General features: G+C 43.2%; 1 protein-coding gene across 1 annotated transcript; it reads right to left on the bottom strand.

Moving 5' to 3' along the window:
* Positions 1 to 490: 490 nt before the first annotated feature.
* On the bottom strand, positions 491 to 18,314 carry LOC139165548 (interferon regulatory factor 4-like). Its single transcript, XM_070748736.1, has 8 exons — positions 18,013 to 18,314; positions 15,703 to 15,895; positions 14,201 to 14,292; positions 9,378 to 9,468; positions 8,217 to 8,336; positions 6,247 to 6,642; positions 3,464 to 3,582; positions 491 to 986 (listed from the first exon to the last, which is right to left on the bottom strand). Exons 1-8 carry the CDS (start codon positions 18,202 to 18,204, stop codon positions 873 to 875), a joined length of 1,317 nt encoding a protein of 438 aa, XP_070604837.1. The 5' UTR covers positions 18,205 to 18,314; the 3' UTR covers positions 491 to 872.
* Between the last annotated feature and the right edge of the window lie 277 nt (positions 18,315 to 18,591).

Genomic DNA, 18,591 nt, shown 5'->3' with positions numbered 1-18,591 from the left:
AACTTGTTGCTTGTATCCTAAGATTTTTATTAATATTGATTGTTTCTTCATTGCTATTTGACCCGTATGACAATCCTTAAATGTTGTATCTCACGATTCTTGAAAAATGTAACTTTTCTTTTATATACACTGAGAGCATCTGCACCAAAAGCTATGTCCAATCACACTTGGCCAATTAAATAATAATAATTCTATTTAGTTTGTATTCATTATTGTTGTTCTTAAAATGTGTGTTTATGTGTATGTATGTATATACACACACAATCTACCTATAATTACTCTATCTCTTATCTCTCATCTATCTTTAATCTGTCTATCTACCATGTATCTTTAATCTATCTGTCTATCATCTCTTTAATCTGCCTGTCTATCCATCTATCCATCTATCCATCTATCCATCTATCCATCTACCCATCTACCCACCCACCCACCCACCCACCCACCTACCTACCTACCTATCCTGTCTGTCTGTATATCCTATCTGTCTGTCTGTCTGTTTGTTTGTCTGTCTATTTATTCATCCATCCATCCATCCATCCATCCATCCATCCATCTTCTATATATCGTCTTCTATATATCGTCTGTTTATATCACAATTTAAAAATGATAAGAATATAAACTAAGCAGACCAGAGGACACAAGTACACACAAACACACACACAAACACATTTTTTTTTTAAAAAACGGAAAATCCAAGCTAATTACAGAGACCTTATTCATAAAAGCCTTTTCTGTTACTTCTCTTTCTGTTTCCTCTGTTCCATTTTAGTTCACATTTATTCCTATTATTATTATTCTCACATTTTTTAAATTAAAAAATTGTATTTGTGTGTATATATATATGTATATATATCTTTGAATATATGTATATGTCAGGAGGAGCAAAGCTGCTGCAGGATTTGGAGGATATTCTTGGGAGCCTTTGGAGGGCCCTGGAGATACTGCTGGGCGTGAAGGCAGAGATCGCGGGCAAACACCGCTTCCACCTAGAGAGGAGGCAGAAAGGGAGAGGGGACATTTGTCCGAGCGTGCGCAGGTCTACCCTGGATTCCCCTAAATAAGACCTCCCCTGATAATAAGCCCAATGGGGCTTCTGAGTGCATGGCAATAAGGCCAAGAGCTTATTTCAGGGTACACAAAAAATAAGACAGTTTCTTATTTAAGGGGAAACAAGGAAGGAAGGAAGGAAGGAAGGAAGGAAGGAAGGAAGGAAGGAAGGAAGGAAGGAAGGAAGGAAGGAGAGAGAAAGAGAGAGAGAGAGAGAAAGATGGATGGATGGATGGATGGGTGATGGGTGGATGGATGGATAGATAGATAGATAGATAGATAGATAGATAGATAGATAGATAGAGACAGACAGACAGACAGACAGACAGACAGACAGACAGACAGACAGACAGACAAGATAGATAGATAGACAGACAAGATAGATAGACAGACAGACAGACAGACAAGATTTCATTTCATTTCATTTCATTTATTGGATTTATATGCCGCCCCTCTCCGAAAACTCGGGGCGGCTAACAACAATCATGAACAATGTACAGTAAAAAATCCAATACTAAAAAACTAACTTAAAACCCCTTAATATATAAAACCAGCATACGTACAAACATACCATACATACAGTTGTATCAGCCTAGGGGGAGAAGAAGTCTTAATTCCCCCATGCCTGGCGGCAGAGGTGGGTTTTGAGTAGCTTACGAAAGGCAAGGAGAGTAGGGGCAATTCTAATCTCTGGGGGGAGTTGGTTCCAGAGGGCCGGGGCCGCCACAGAGAAGGCTCTTCTCCTGGGTCCCGCCAAGTGGCATTGTTTCGTTGACGGGACCCGGAGAAGACCCACTCTGTGGGACCTAACTGGCCGCTGGGATTCGTGCGGCAGAAGGCGGTTCCTGAGATAATCTGGTCCGGTGCCATGAAGGGCTTTATAGGTCATAACCAACACTTTGAATTGTGACCGGAAACTGATCGGCAACCAAGATAGATAGATAGACAGACAGACAGACAGACAGACAGACAGACAGACAGACAGACAGTCGCTCCGAGTCTTTGGAGAGGGGCGGCATACAAGTCTAATAAATAATAATAATAATAATAATAATAATAATAATAATAATAATAAAAAGATAGATAGATAAACAGATAGATATCCTGTTTCCCCCAAAATACAATAAGCTCAATCAAACTTTTGAGTGCATGATAATAAGGTCAAGTGCTTATTTCAGGGTTCAAAAAAATATAAGACAAGGTCTTATTTTAGGAGAAGGAAGGAAGGAAAGAAGGGAGGGAGGGAGAGAGGGAGAAAGAAAGAAAGAGAGACAGAGAGACAAACAGACAGACAGACCCACAGACAACTTGATTTCCCCTAAATAAGACCTCCCCAGATAATAAGCTCAATCAACCCTTTGATTGCATGGCAATAAGGCTTATTTCAGGGTTCAAAAAAATATAAGACTTATTTTAGGGAAAACCTGGATGGAATGAAGGGGAGGGAGGGAGAGAGAGAGAGGCCTGGGTTTGTTTTGAGCCCCTCTTTCTCTCCAGCTCTCTATCCAGGAGGATGAGCGATGTAAAAAATGGGGTCATGGACATGAGTTAAATGTTTTTTCCACACAACTCATTGGATGGAGTTACTTTCTGCCTCACATATCCCAGCACCTGGTTAGGTCGCACAGAGTCAGCCTCTTCCAGGCCCCGTCGGCCAAACAATGCTGACTGGCAGGTCTGCTGGGGAGAGCCTTCTCTGTTGTGGCCCCAGCCCTCTGTAACCAACAGCTCCCATTCACCTTGCCTGTCGAAAGGCATTTAAAACTATGTGGGCAAGGCCTGGGGGCCGTGAGTGACAGCTTCATTTCGGCCATCAGTATGAAAGAGGAATGATTGTTTTTATTGTGAGTTTTATGCTTTTTCTAATGTTTTTAATTGTATTTTTAATTGTATTATTGTTTTTGTGTATTATTGTTATTGTTTTATAAAATATAAAATATAAAATAATATAAAAAATGAAATATGAAATATGAAATATAAATTATAAAATAAAATTTTAAAATTTTAAAAAATGAAATATGAAATTAAAAATATAAATAAAAAACAAAAATTAAAAATTAAATTAATGAAAAATGAAAAATGAAATAAAATATGAAATGAGAATTGTAAATTATAAAATAAACTAAAAAAATAAAAAATAAAAAATAAAAAATAAAAAATTCAAATTAAATTAAATTAAATTAAATTGAATTATGAAATGAAATGAAATGAAATGAAATGAAATAATGAAATGAAATGAAATAATAAAATATATAAAATAAAAACTTAAACCCTGAATGTTCCGGGTCTGGGGATTAAGCGATGACTTCCCTGACCCTCTTTGGTGTTTCTGCAATCCACGAACCCTCCATAAACCTGGTTAAGTCAGGAAAGAGGGCGGTGCCTGGGACCCTTCGTGGTCGCCAAAATACTTCACCTGGGCCGTGATGAACCTGTGCAAGTTCTGGTTGGGAACAGGCGGAAATTCTTCCCCAAAGCAGAGGTGGATCTGGTACTGCGGTGGTGGCTTTCCATGTTGGAGGAAGCCTCGTAACTCTGGGAGAAACACAAGAGATTTTAAAAAGATTTTCTTGATTAAAAAAACAACCCTGAACATTTAATTATATTGAGTTGAGAAGAATGTGGACTTGCCCCACCCCAGAATTTTTTAAAAAAAATAAAAATTTATTAATAATAATTAATAATAATAGTAACAACAACAACAACAGAGTTGGGAAGGATCTTGGAGGTCTTCTAGTCTGACCTCCTCCTTAGGCAGAAAACCCTACACTACTTCAGACAGATGGTTATCCAACATCTGCTTAAAAACTCCCAGTGTTGGGGCATTCACAACTTCTGGAGGCAAGCAGTTCCACTGATCAACCATTCTGACTATCAGGAAATTTCTCTTTAGTTCTAAGTTGCTTCTCTCCTTGTTTAGTTTCCACCCATTGCTTCTTGTTTTACCTTCAGGTGCTTTGGAGAATAGGTTGACTCCTTCTTTTTTGGGGCCACCCCTGAAATACTGGATGACTACTATCCTGTCTCCCCTGGTCCTTCTTCTCATTAAATCAGCCATGCCCAGTTCCTGCAACCGTTCTTCGTATGTTTTAGCCTCCAGTCCCCTAATCCTCTTTGTTGCTCTTCTCTGCACTCTTTCTATCTAGAGTCTCAACATCTTTTTTTGCATTGTGGTGACCAACACTGAATGCAATATTCCAAGTGTGGCCTTACCAATAAAGTGGTATTAACAGTTCACATGATAGAAACATAGAAGATTGACGGCAGAAAAAGACCTCATGGTCCATCTAGTCTGCCCTTATACTATTTCCTGTATTTTATCTTACAATGGATATATGTTTATCCCAGGCATGTTTAAATTCAGTTACTGTGGATTTACCAACCACGTCTGCTGGAAGTTTGTTCCAAGGATCTACTACTCTTTCAGTGAAATAATATTTTCTCATGTTGCTTTTGATCTTTCCCCCAACTAACTTCAGATTGTGTCCCCTTGTTCTTGTGTTCACTTTCCTATTAAAAACACTTCCCTCCTGAACCTTATTTAAACCTTTCACATATTTAAATGTTTCGATCATGTCCCCCCTTTTCCTTCTGTCCTCCAGACTCTACAGATGGAGTTCATGAAGTCTTTCCTGATACGTTTTATGCTTAAGACCTTCCACCATTCTTGTAGCCCGTCTTTGGACACACTCAATTTTGTCAATATCTTTTTGGAGGTGAGGTCTCCAGAACTGGACACAGTATTATTCCAAATGGGGTCTCACCAGCACTCTATATAATGGGATCACAATCTCCCTCTTCCTGCTTGTTACACCTCTAGCTATGCAGCCAAGCATCCTACTTGCTTTTCCTACTGCCCGACCACACTGCTCACCCATTTTGAGACTGTCAGAAATCACTACCCCTAAATCCTTCTCTTCTGAAGTTTTTGCTAACACAGAACTGCCAATGCAATGATAGAAACATAGAAGATTGACGGCAGAAAAAGTCCTCCTGGTCCATCTAGTCTGCCCTTATACTATTTTCTGTATTTTATCTTAGGATGGATCTATGTTTATCCCAGGCATGTTCAAATTCAGTTCCTGTGCATTGACCAACCACGTCTGCTGGAAGTTTGTTCCAAGCATCTACTACTCTTTCAGTCAAATCATATTTTCTCACGTGGCTTCTGATCTTTCCCCCAACTCACCTCAGATTGTGTCCTCTTGTTCTTGGTTCACTTTCCTATTAAATACAATACTCAGTACAATACGTGATCTTGTGAAGCCCTGATTTAAATCAAGTCTTTTTACTAGTGGTTTATATCATGGTTTAAATCGACTGGATTTAAATCACAACCACCCTGGGAAACTCGGTCCAAACCCTACCCCCAAGCAAAACCTTGTCAAAGACCTTGGAGTACTCATATCCAATGACCTAGAGCCCCCTGCAACAACATTGCCCAAAAGGCTTTAAGAGTTGTTCACCTAATCCTTCGCAGCTTCTTCTCTGGTAATTTTGAACTGCTAACAAGAGCTTACAAAACATTTGTCAGACCAATCCTGGAATACAGCTCACCTGTATGGAACCCACATTGCATATCTGACATCAACACAATTGAGAGAGTCCAGAAATATTTCACAAGAAGAGTCCTTCACTCCTCCTCTCACAACAAAATACCTGACTCCGCCAGACTTGAAATTCTTGGTTTCGACAACTTACAACTCCGTCGTCTCCGTTCCGATTTAATTATAGTTCATAAAATCATATACCAAAATGTCCTGCCTGTTAACGACAACTTTACCTTCAACCGCAACAACACATGAGGACAAAATCGATTTAAACTAAATGTCAACCGTTTAAAACTTGACTGCAAAAAATACAACTTCAGCAACAGAGTCATCAACGCCTGGAATGCACTACCTGACTCTGTGGTTTCTACTCCTAACCCCAAAACCTTTAACCTTAGACTATCTACAGTTGACCTCTCCCCCTTTCTAAGAGGTCTGTGAGGGGCGTGCATAAGCGCACCACTGTGCCTACCCTCCCTGTCCTATTGTCTTCTTTTGTTACTTTTTATCATTACTTATCTAATGTTTTATTTGTACAAATTACCACCCTATAATTGTTTGACAAAATAAAATAAAATAAAATAAAATAAATAAAATAAAATAAAATAAAATAAAATAACCCCCCCGAAGCTAGCCTCTCTGGACACACCTTGGAGGAATTGTTGAGTGTCCAACAGCCGGTACGTTTTCTCCCTCTCCAGCTTGTTCGGCTGATCGTTGTGGGGCGCCAACGGCCCCTTCCAGTAAACCCGACTTTGGCATTGGCGCTTCATGAAGACGCCTTCGGGGGCCACCCAAAGGAGGACCCCGCGATGCAAGTGGGGGAGCAACCTCTTCAAGATCCATGTGTCCTTGGGCCCCCAGTTTCTGCAGCCCAGGACATCTGGAGGAGGGAACTGGATTTCTTCTATTCCGCTGGGACCGTAGAGGTCGTTGTCCTCTGCCGCTACCGGCTGGTAGGTGATGCGGCAGCCTTCTGCGGCGCTAGTGGTCGTCTCTTTCACCAGCGCATCGCAATAGTAGAGGCGGATGTGAAGGAAACAATCTGGAGAGGGTTAAAAAGGCCAGAGAGGATCAGACATTAGCATTAGCATTTAGACTTATACTGTATACCGCTTCACGGGGCTTTTGCAGCCCTCTCTAAACGGTTGACAGAGTCATCCTCTTGCCTCCAACAATCTGGGTCCTCATTTGACCCACCAAGCAAGGAAGGAAGGAAGGAAGGAAGGAAGGAAGGAAGGAAGGAAGGAAGGAAGGAAGGAAGGAAGGAAGGGCAATAGTATTTAGACCTATACAGTGTTCCCTCGAATTTCACGAGGGATGCGTTCCGAGACCGCCTGCGAAAGTCGAATTTCCGCGAAGTAGAGATGCGGAAGTAAAAACACCATTTTTGGCTATGGACAGTATCACAAGCCTTCCCCTAACACTTTAAACCCCTAAATTACCATTTCCCATTCCCTTAACAACAATTTACTCACCATTATTACTGGTACTCACCATTGAATAAGACACTTAGTGATCCTGATATTTATAAACATAATTATTTATTAACAATAATTATTTTTTTCTTATTTATTTGCAAAAAATATTAGTTTGGCGATGATGTATGACATCATCGGGTGGGAAAAACCGTGGTATAGAAAAAAAAAACCGCGAAGTATTTTTTAATTAATATTTTTTGAAAAACTGTGGTATAGGCTATTCGCGAAGTTCGAACCCGCGAAAATCGAGGGAACACTGTATACCGCTTCCTAGTGCTAAGCACTTTACAGGATCAGGCTCTTGCCCCCAACAATCTGGGTCCTCCTTTGACCCACCTTGGAAGGAAGGAAGGTGATTCCTTAGAGAATGACAAATACTTAGAGAAGTACAAATCTATTTAATAATAATAATAATAATAATAATAATAATAATAATAATAATAATAAAATAATAATCATCATCATCATCGAGCTGCAACGATTCTGCCATAAGCCAGTGAAAGTGGTCCCAGTGGTACTTGGCACGCTGGGCGCAGAGCCAAAGGATCTCAGCGGACATTTGAAAACCATCGGAATTGACATAATCTCCATCTGTCAATTGCAAAAGTCGCTTTACTGGGATCGGCAACCATAATTCGCCGCTACATCACGCAGTCCTAGGTGCTTGGGAAGCGCCCCACTGGGGATGAAATACGAAATCCAGCATAGTGATCTCGTTTGCTGTGTTGTACTGACATAATAATAATAATAATAATAATAATAATAATAATAATAATAATGCTTGGGAAGTGCCCGACTGGTGATGAAATACAAAATCCAGCATAGTGATCTCGTTTGCTGTGTTGTATTGACATAATAATAATAATAATAATAATAATAATAATAATAATAATAATAGTAATAACAACAACAACAACAACAACAACAACTCTGGTTTAAGATGGATGGTCTGGAAGATAATTTGTTCTAAAATCTTCTTAATTTTGGGCACGCTTTCCAATCACACCTCTCTATTCCTAACCCATCCTAAAGCCAACCAGTTCCGACCCAGTTTAGCTTTTGAAAGCTCCAGCCCTGAGTCAGCAAAGTGCTGAGCAGGATTCGGCGAAGAAATTCTCGAACCCAGCACCTCTCATACCTGAATTGATGTTTTTGCCGTGGGCAGACTGTGAACTGGAACTAACGAAAGCCCGGTTTGGAAGTTGGCAGATCTGTGATGGAGCCCACCTTGTGTGGGGAAAACCTTTCACCCGACACCCTGTGGAGCAGAGCACAACAAACGTTAAGCCAAGAGAAGAGAAAAAAGTGAGGTACCAAGGCGCAAGGAAGCAATATTGGAACATCATCTTTCGGCTGTGGTGAGGGGGGCGTTTGCCCAGGTTCGCCTGATGCACCAGTTGCGGCCCTATTTGGACAGGGACTCACTGCTCACAGTCGCTCATGTCCTCATCACCTCGAGGTTCGATTTCTGCAACACTCTACATGGGGCTACCACTGAAAAGTGTTCGGAAACTTCAGATCATGCAGAACGCGGCCGCGAGAGCCGTCGTGGGGCTTCCAAGATTCGCCCACGTTTCTTCAACACTCCGTGGCCTGCATTGGCTGCCGATCAGTTTCCGGTCACAATTCAAAGTGTTGGTCATGACCTTTAAAGCCCTACATGGCAATGGACCAGCTTACCTCCGGAACCGCCTGCTACCGCATGAATCCCAGCGACTGATAAGGTCCCACAGAGTTGGCCTTCTCCGGGTCCCATCGACTAAACAATGTCGTTTGGCCGGCCCCAGGGGAAGAGCCTTCTCTGTGGCGGCCCCGGCCCTCTGGAACCAACTCCCCCCGGAGATTAGAACTGCCCCCACCCTCCCTGTCTTTCGTAAACTACTCGAGACTCATTTATACCGCCAGGCATGGGGGAGTTGAGATATTCCTTCCCCCTAGGCCATTACAAGTTATGCATGGTATGTTTGTGTGTTTGGTTTTATAATAGGGGTTTTTAGTTGTTTTTTATTATTGGATTGTACATGTTGTGTTTATTATTGTTGTTAGCTGCCCCAAGTCTGCAGAGAGGGGCGGCATACAAATCCAATAAATTATTATTATTATTATTATTATTATTATTATTATTATTATTATTATTATTATTACAGTATTATTATTATATATAAGATGTTAGTGCAGTCAGACAGGGATGTGAGCCTAGGATTGACTAAACTCAAGGCAGTGCACCTATTGTATCATGCCCTCAAAAGAGATCTCCATAATCTTTCAATCAGAAGAGAAGCCCTCGTTTCCACCTTACCCTGGAGGTCTGCACTGCCCATCTTTTGGGTGGGATGAGCACCCCCTGGGTCATCTTCCCTTTTCCCATCAGGCTCCGACAATGGTTCGGCCTGGAAAGAAATAAAATAAACAGGGCTTGAAATTGGGAAGGAGGCACCTGGGATTTTTGTGGTGGAGGGGGTCAGGCAAAATGAACTCCAGACTTCATGAACTCAATCTGTATAGTCTGGAGGACAGAAGGGAAAAGGGGGGACACGATTGAAACATTTACATATGTTAAAGGGTTAAATAAGGTCCAGGAGGGAAGTGTTTTTAATAGGGAAGTGAACACAAGAACAAGGGGACACAATCTGAAGTTAGTTGGGGGAAAGATCAAAAGCAACATGAGAAAATATTATTTTACTGAAAGAGTAGTAGATCCTTGGAACAAACTTCCAGCAGACGTGGTAGATAAATCCACAGTAACTGAATTTAAACATGCCTGGGATAAACATAGATCCATCCTAAGATAAAATACAGAAAATAGTATAAGGGCAGACTAGATGGACCATGAGGTCTTTTTCTGCCATCAGTCTTCTATGTTTCTATGTTTCTAAGATCTCCACCCCAGGAGAGGTGAAAGGGTTGGGGTGGTGGTGGTGGTCTAGAGATGGGAAAAGCAAGTAGGATGCTTGGCTGCATAGCTAGAGGTATAACAAGCAGAAAGAGGGAGATTATGATCCCTCTATATAGAGTGCTGGTGAGACCACATTTGGAATACTGTGTTCAGTTCTGGAGACCTCGCCTACAAAAAGATATTGACAAAATTGAACGGGTCCAAAGCCGGGCTACAAGAATGGTGGAAGGTCTTAAGCATAAAACGTATCAGGAAAGACTTCATGAACTCCATCTGTATAGTCTGGAGGACAGAAGGAAAAGGGGGGACATGATCGAAACATTTAAATATGATAAAGGGTTAAATAAGGTCCAGGAGGGAAGTGTTTTTAATAGGAAAGTGAACCCAAGAACAAGGGGACACAATCTGAAGTTAGTTGGGGGAAAGATCAAAAGCAACATGAGAAAATATGATTTGACTAAAAGAGGAGTAGATGCTTGGAACAAACGTCCAGCAGACGTGGTTGGTAAATCCACAGTCACTGAATTCAAACAAGCCTGGGATAAAAATATCTCCATCCTAAGATAAAATACAGGAAATAGTATAAGGGCAGACTAGATGGACCATGAGGTCTTTTTCTGCTGCCAGTCTTCTATGTTTCTATGTGGTTAGAGTGCAGTAATGCGAGCTGCTTCTGCTGACTGCTGGCTGTAGTTCAGCAGATCAAATCTCACCACTGGCTCAAGGTTGACTCAGCCTTCCTTCCTTCCGAGGTGGGTAAAGTCTTTTTCTGCCGTCAATCTATGTTTCTATGCATTGTTCTTTTTATATGTTATATGCTGCCCCTAGTGGCCGGAGAAGGGCGGAATATGAATCCAATGAATGAATGAATTAATGATTGAGTGAATGAATGAACGATTGAATGAATGATTGAAGGATTGAATGAATGATTGAATGAATGAATGATTGAATGAATGATTGAATGAATGAATGATTGAAGGATTGAATGAATGATTGAATGAATGAATGAATAAATGAATGACTGACTGATTGATTGAATGAATGAATGAATGAATGATTGAAGGATTGAATGAATGATTGAATGTAAAGATTGAAGGATTGAATGATTGAATGAATGATTGAATGAATGAATGATTGAATGAATGATTGAATGATTGAATGAATGAATAAATGAATGAATGAATGATTGAATGATTGAATGAATGAATGATTGAATAAACGAATGAATAAATGAACAAATGAATGAATAATGAATGAATAATGAATGAATGAAATATACAGTTCCTCAATAGAAGGCAGTTTGGGCAGTTCTTCTTATTCAAACCAGCTGTGTTTGGAGGAGGAGCCGCCCTTGCAATGCAGCTGCATTCTCTTCTCTGGCCAAGAGTCCTTGAGGTGTTGTCTTTGGCTGGCGCTAAGCAGCCTGGAGTTTCCAGACCAGGCCAGGGCAGGGCTGGCATTGAAACCAGGGGGAGTGAGGTGGCAGATCGGATGAAGCCTTTTTCTGGCTGTTCCCTTGAGAAGAGAGACAGTCTGGGGAGATTCTTGTAAATATGTGAGCAACAATAAATAAGCCCAGGGCAGTTCTGTTTTCTGGTGTCCGACAAATCTGGAACTCCCGGTAGTAGCTGTTCCAGATTCGAAGCTGCGGTTTTGATCTTTAGGGAAGCTGAATTTCAAAATAAAAATCCAGAGCAGAAACTTCCTGTAGGAGGCAGAAAGAACCTCAAGAGGAACAAGCTCTTGTTGTTAGGATGCAAAAAGTTGTCCTAAGTGAGTTTGCAAAATAATGGCGGCTAGGTGTGTCTTAAAGCCACACAACGAAGACTGATGAGATTTTAATTTTGGGATTCCCTGTGCAAATAGTGTTTATCTTCATTCAATGTATGTCATAATGTTACATTAAAGTAAATTAAATTTTAAATTAAAGTAAAGTAAATTTTAAATCAAATCAAATCAAATCAAGGTAAGTTCACCACCTAGAGTCACTGGTTGGGATGGGCAGCAATTCAAATAGGGGGGAGGGGAGGAGAGAGAGAGGACGGGAGGGAGAAAAAGGCAGGAAGGAAAAGGAAAGGAGGTATAGAAGGAAGGAAGGAGAGAAGGAAGAAAGAAGAGAGGGATGAAAAAAGGAGGCAGGGAGAAAGGAAGGGAGGGAGAAAAGAGGAAGGGGGGAGGGAGGGAAGAAAGAGGGAGGGAGGGATGAATAAGAGAGGAGAAAGGAGAGAGGAAGGAAGGAAGGAAGAGACAGAGGAAGGGAGAAAAAGGCAGGAAGGAAAAGGAAAGGAGGTATAGAAGGAAGGAAGGAGAGAAGGAAGAAAGAAGAGAGGGATGAAAAAAGGAGGCAGGGAGAAAGGAAGGGAGGGAGAAAAGAGGAAGGGGGGAGGGAGGGAAGAAAGAGGGAGGGAGGGATGAATACGAGAGGAGAAAGGAGAGAGGAAGGAAGGAAGGAAGGAAGGAAGGAAGGAAGGAAGGAAGGAAGAGACAGAGGAAGGAAGAAAAGGCAGGAAGGAAAAGGAAAGAAGGAGGTATAGAAGGAAGGAAGTCGGAAGGAAGAAGAGAGGGAGAGAGGGAGGAAAGTAGAAGGAAGGGAGAAAGGAAGAGAGGGGGGAAGGAAGAGGGAGGGAGGGATGAATAAGAGAGAAGAAAGGAGCAAGGGAAGAAGCAAGAGAGGGAGGAAGGAGGGAGGGAGAAGAAAGGGAGGAAGAAAGGAAGAAGAGAAAGGAAGGAAGGAGGGAGAAAGGGAAGAATGATATAAGGTGACTTTTCAAGAAGAATATTCTTCAATATCTACATTGCGATGCATTTAAAATAGTGGACTACATCTTTTTTCATTCATTCCACAGTCAACATGTCACCCCAGCAATCACCATTTTTCTACCTGCTGGCTGGGGAATTCTGGGAGTTGAAGTCCATCCACCTTCAAGGTGCCACGTTTGAGAAAGACTCTACAGACAGACAGACAGACATAACACCAAGCAATGCTTCTTTGCCAAATCAAGTTCAGGCAAGAAAATGCAAATATTCTTCCCTTAACCCTGGCTGCTGGTTTTTTTAAAAAAACCTGCTATGTAAGTGACCAGAGATCTCTTTGAGTAGGAATCTGTTCAGGATCTGAAGAGATCCCATCAATAGCGGGTTGCTACCAGTAGGAGGACGACGACGCTACACCATTAGTAAAAACTGACACAGCCCTTGTATTATTTCCTGTATTTTATTTTAGGATGGATCTTTGTTTATCCCAGGCATGTTTCAATTCAGTTCCTGTGGATTTACAGCCAGGTCTGCTGGAAGTTTGTTCCAAGCTTCTATTACTCTTTCAGTCAAATAATATTTTCTCATGCTGCTTCTGATCTATCTCCCAACTCACCTCAGATTGTGTCCCCTTGTTCTTGGGTTCATTTTCCTATTAAAAACACTTCCCTCCAGAACCTTATTTAACCTTTTAACATATTGAAATGTTTCGATCATGTCCCCCCTTTTCCTTCTGTCCTCCAGACTATACAGATTGAGTCCATGAAGTCTTTCCTGATACGTTTTATGCTTAAGACCTTCCACCATTCTTGCAGCCCGTCTTTGGACCCGTTCCATTTTATCCATCTCTTTTTGTAGGTGAGGTCTCCAGAACTGAACACAGTATTATTCCAAATGTGGTCTTACCAGCGGGATCACAATCTCCTTCTTCCTGCTTGTTATACCTCTAGCTATGCAGCCAAGCATCCTATTTGCTTTCCCTCCCACCTGACTGCACTGCTCACTCATTTTGAGACAGTCAGAAATCATGACCCCTCAATCCTTCTCTTCTGAAGTTTTTGCTAACACAGAACTGCCAGTGCAATACTCAGATTGAGGATTCCTTCTCCCCAAGTTCATTATTTTACATTGGGAAAGATTAAACTGAAGTTTCCATTGCTTTGACCACTTATCTAGTAAAGCTAAATCATTTGCCATGTTACAGAAGCCTCCAGGAATAACCTCACCTCTTTTTGTAGGTGAGGTCTCTGGAACTGAGCACCTTATTCCAAATGTTCAGGCACAGAAGCAATTTTTTTCCGCAATTTACAGATTTGCGCATTTCCCTCGTGAGATTTTGCTTCTGTGCCTGCGCAGAAGCAAATTCTCGCTCGGACATATGTGCACACACGCTGGAAACCCAAAACTGCATGCATAGCGCACTGATATCGACATAGTGGCAACCCCCAACTGGATCCCACACAGGTGCTTACCTTGCCTAACAAGCCGTGGGCCGTGGGGGCTTCAGGTGATGTTGCCGGGGACCCTTTCGCCAGCAGAGGTGAGTCGGTTCCACTCTCCTTCTCTGGAAAACGACAGCAGCAAAGACACAAAAGGTAGATTCACACATCCGCCCTCTCCAAGTGAAGCTAACACCAACCTGGACTAGACCAGGTTTGATCTATTGTGAATCAAAAGATTGGGAGGAATCTGCGACAAGCCCCCTCCCAAGAAATAGGCTCCCCCATACACTGATTTTACAAGATTTAAGCATGTCATTCTCTTTTTTTGTAAATAAATTTTATCAATTTTCAAACTTTTTTTTTAAACAGACAAATAAAAAAGAAATTTTTTTTAAAAACCCTCTGATATCAACATAACAATCAGTACTTCTGCATTGCTACATCAGATATTTCATTAATACATACAACCGCAAAATTCTTAGAAACATAGAAACACAGAAGATTGACGACAGAGAAAGACCTCATGGTCCATCTCGTCTGCCCTTCTACTGTTTCCTGTATGTTATCTTAGGATGGATGGATGTCTATCTCGGGCATGTTTAAACTCAGTTCCTGTGGATTTACCAACCACGTCTGCTGGGAGTTTGTTTGAACATGTCCCTCCTTTCCTTTCCCTTCTGTCCTCCAGACTATACAGATTTATTTATTTATTTATTTATTCATTCCTTCATTCATTTATTCATTCATTCATTCATTCACTCATTCATTCAATTTTTACGCCACCCTTCTCATAGAAATAGCACTTTTTTAACAGAGCCAGCATGATTGAGGAAGGAAGGGAAGGGAGGAAAGAAAGAGAAGGAAGGAAGGAAGAGAAGAAAGGAAAGAAAAAAAGAAGGAAGAAGGAAGAAAGGAAGGAAGGAAGAATCCACAGGAACTGAATTGAAACATGCCTGGGATAAACATAGATTCATCCTAAGATAAAATACAGGAAATAGTATAAGGGCAGACGAGATGGACCAGGAGGTCTTTTTCTGCTGTCAATCTTCTAGGTTTCTAGGTTTCTATGCTGTGAGCTGAGTCCATGGAAAGGGGTGGCATACAAATCCAATAAATAAATAAATAAACAATCCTGCCTTGAAGCTCTCCAGGCTGACAGCTGTCACAACCTCTTTTGGAAGGGAATCCCATCAACCAAGGACCCTCTTTGTGGAAAAATATTTCCCTTGACTTGTCCTCCCTTTCTTACCCATGAGCTTTAGGGAGTGGCCCCTCGCCCTAGGATTGTGTGATAGAGAAAATAATTTTTCTGTATCCATCTTTTCTATCCCATGCAGGATTTTATACCCTTCAATCAAGTCAGAATTGATGCAGTATTGACCCTACCGATTTCAGGGGGGAGAGTCCCGGAGAGGAAGGGGAGACGCTGGGAGGTCTCCTTCCCCCTCCCCCAAGAGGTCCTGAGCTTATGCTCCATGTCCCCAGATCTTCCAAGCCCCCTCTTTCCCCCCCCCCCCAAGATTTTGTCCTACCTGTGTCCTGGGCCGCCTCGGGACCGACCACCTGGTAGACTTTGTATGGGTCCGAGGCCTCCAGGCAACTTTTCTCGGGCACCTCTTTGAAATCGGGGCTTTTGTTGAGGGCGCAACGGAGACGTGTCTTCCAGACGGAGGGGTCGGCGTGATCCAGCCCTTCGCGGAACTTGCCCTTGTAGACTGCCCAGGCCTGTGCGGGGTGGGTGGGGAATAGAGGAAACAGCAATAGCAACAGCATTGAGACTTATATACTGCTTCCTAGTACTTTGACAGTCCTCTCTGTTTATAGAATCAGCCTCTTGCCCCTAACAATCTGAATCCTCATTTGTCCCACCTAGGAAGGATGTATGGATGGATGGATGGATGGATGGATGGAAGGAAGGAAGGAAGGAAAAAGAAAGGTGGGGAGGAAGGAAGGAAGGAGGGAGGGAGAGAGAGAGAAGGAGGGAGGGAGAGAGAAGGAAGGAAGGAGGGAGGGAGGAAGAGAGAAGGAAGGAAGGAGGGAGAGGGAAGGAAAGAAGGGAGGGAGAAGGAAGGAGGGAGGGAGGGAGAGAGAAGGAAGGAAGGAGGGAGGGAGGAAGGGAGAGAGAAGGAAGGAAGGAGAGAGGGAGAAAGGCAGGGAAGGAGGGGGGGAAGGAAGGCAGGAATAGCATTAGCAATAACACTTGGACTTATATACTGCCTCATATTACTTTAACAACCCTCTCTAAGCAGTTTACAGAATCATACATCGCCCCCAGCAGCCTGGGTCCTCATTTGACCCAACTTGGAAGGATGGGAGGAGGGAAGGAAGGAATGAAGGAAGGAAGGAAGGAAGGAAGGAAGGAAGGAAGGAAGAGCAATAGCATTTAGACTTATATATCACTTCACAGTGCTTTTACTGCCCTCTCTAAGCTGTTTACAGAGTCAGCCTCTTGCCCCCAACAATCAGGGTCCTCTTTTTACACAACAAGGAAGCAAGGAAGGAGGGAGGGAGGAAGGAAGGAGGAAGCAAGGAAGGAATAGTAATAGCACTTAGACTTATCTACCGCTTCAGAGAGAGAGAGAGAGAGAGAGGGAGGGAGGGAATAGATAGATAGATAGATAGATAGATAGATAGATAGATAGATGATAGATAGATAGATAGATAGATAGATATGATAGATTGATTGATATAGAGAGATGGATAGATGGATAGAGATAAATCGATGATAGATCATAGTTAGATAGATGATAGCAATATATATAGATAGATGATATAGATCAGGGGTTCTCAACCTGGGGGTCGGGACCCCTTTGGGGGGATTGAACGACCGTTAGACAGGGGCTGCCTAAGACCATGGAAGAAAGACAAATTTCCCCTTATGTTAGAAATGAAAGCTTCTATTCTGGCGCCTTGGAACATATTTCTACAATCAGGTGTTTACAGTTTACAGCCAATCAGCAGGAAGAAAGCAGGAAGCAGAAAGGTTGGGAGAATTGGCACTAGACTTATGGTTGGGGGTCACCACAACACGAGGAACTGTATTAAGGGGTTGTGGCATAGAAAGGTTGAGAAGGGGAGAGGGGGGGAGGGAGGGAGAGAGAGAGGGAGGGAGAGAGAGAGAGAGGGAGGGAGAGAGATGATAGATATAGATATATAGAAGTAGATATACAAATGATAGCTATAGATCGATAGATAGATGATATAGATAGAAACACAGAAGATTGACAGACCTCATGGTCCATCTAGTCTGCCCTTGTACTACTTCCTGTATTTTATCTTAGGATGGTTCTATGTTTATCCTAGGCATGTTTCAATTCAGTTCCTGTGGATTGACCAACCACGTCTGCTGGAAGTTTGTTCCAAGCATCTACTACTCTTTCAGTCAAATAATAGAGATAGATGATAGAGATAGAGAAATAGCAATCGCATTTAGAATTATATACTGCTTCCCAGCCAACTCTAAGCGGTTTAATGAAAGAAGAATATTTTCCCCAACAATCTGGGTCCTCGTTTTACCGACCTCGGAAGGACGGAAGGCTGAGTCAACCTCGAGCCTACTGAGACTCGATCTGCCAAACTGCGGGCAGCCGGTGAGCAGCAGGAGTCGCTTGCAGTACTGCACTCTATCCACTGCGCCACCGAGGCTCTGTTGTGGGGGTGAGGGGTCCGTCCGAAAGACCCCCGCCAAGAAGAACCCCCCCACCCGTGACCACTGATCTCCCTCCCCCGCCACCCCGGGAAATCCAATCTCCCCCCCTTAGAAACCCGGGGGGGGGGAGCGGGGGGCTCTTGACCCAGCCGGGAGTCCCCGCACATGCGACCCCCCCACATCCCGTGGTCACCTTGAAGAGCGCCGCGTCCTCCCGCTCGCGGTAGTCCTGCTTGGCGGCGTGTTTCCAGGGGATGCGAAAGCGCGTCTTCCGCCCGTCTTCCCAGCGCAGCCCCGGATAGCGACCGCTCTCCACCTGGGCCAGCAGCCACTCCTTCAGCCGCATGGGCTGCTGCTGCGGCGGCTCCGGCGGGGACCCGGCCATGCGGGCCGAGCGCGGCTCCCAGCCCGGACGCAGAGCGGAGCCGGCCGCAGAGCGAACCAAAGCAGGCGAGGCGGAGAAAAGCGCCCTCCGGCCCGACACGCAGCAGCCGCCAAGTGCGAACGGGAAAGCGAAAGGGGAGCCGAGCGGGCACTTTCGCTTTCGTTTTCGCTTTCGCTCGCGTGCGCTTCCCCCCCCCCCTTTTTTTTCTTTCCCCGAGCGAGGCGGCCGACGAGGAATCATCCCCCGGGGTGGAAGGTGGGAGACCTTGCAGGTCTTTTAGTCTGACCCCCTCTCCTTCCTGGAAGGAATCGTTGGGTGTCCGAAGGTCTGTAGAACCTCCAGCGACAGGAGCGGCCGCCGCAACTTCCCAAGGGGGGGCTTGTTCGT

The sequence above is a fragment of the Erythrolamprus reginae genome, chromosome 3 (genome assembly GCF_031021105.1).
Source record: "Erythrolamprus reginae isolate rEryReg1 chromosome 3, rEryReg1.hap1, whole genome shotgun sequence".
Lineage (NCBI taxonomy): Eukaryota > Metazoa > Chordata > Lepidosauria > Squamata > Dipsadidae > Erythrolamprus > Erythrolamprus reginae.
This window is presented reverse-complemented; position numbering and strand designations above follow the sequence as displayed.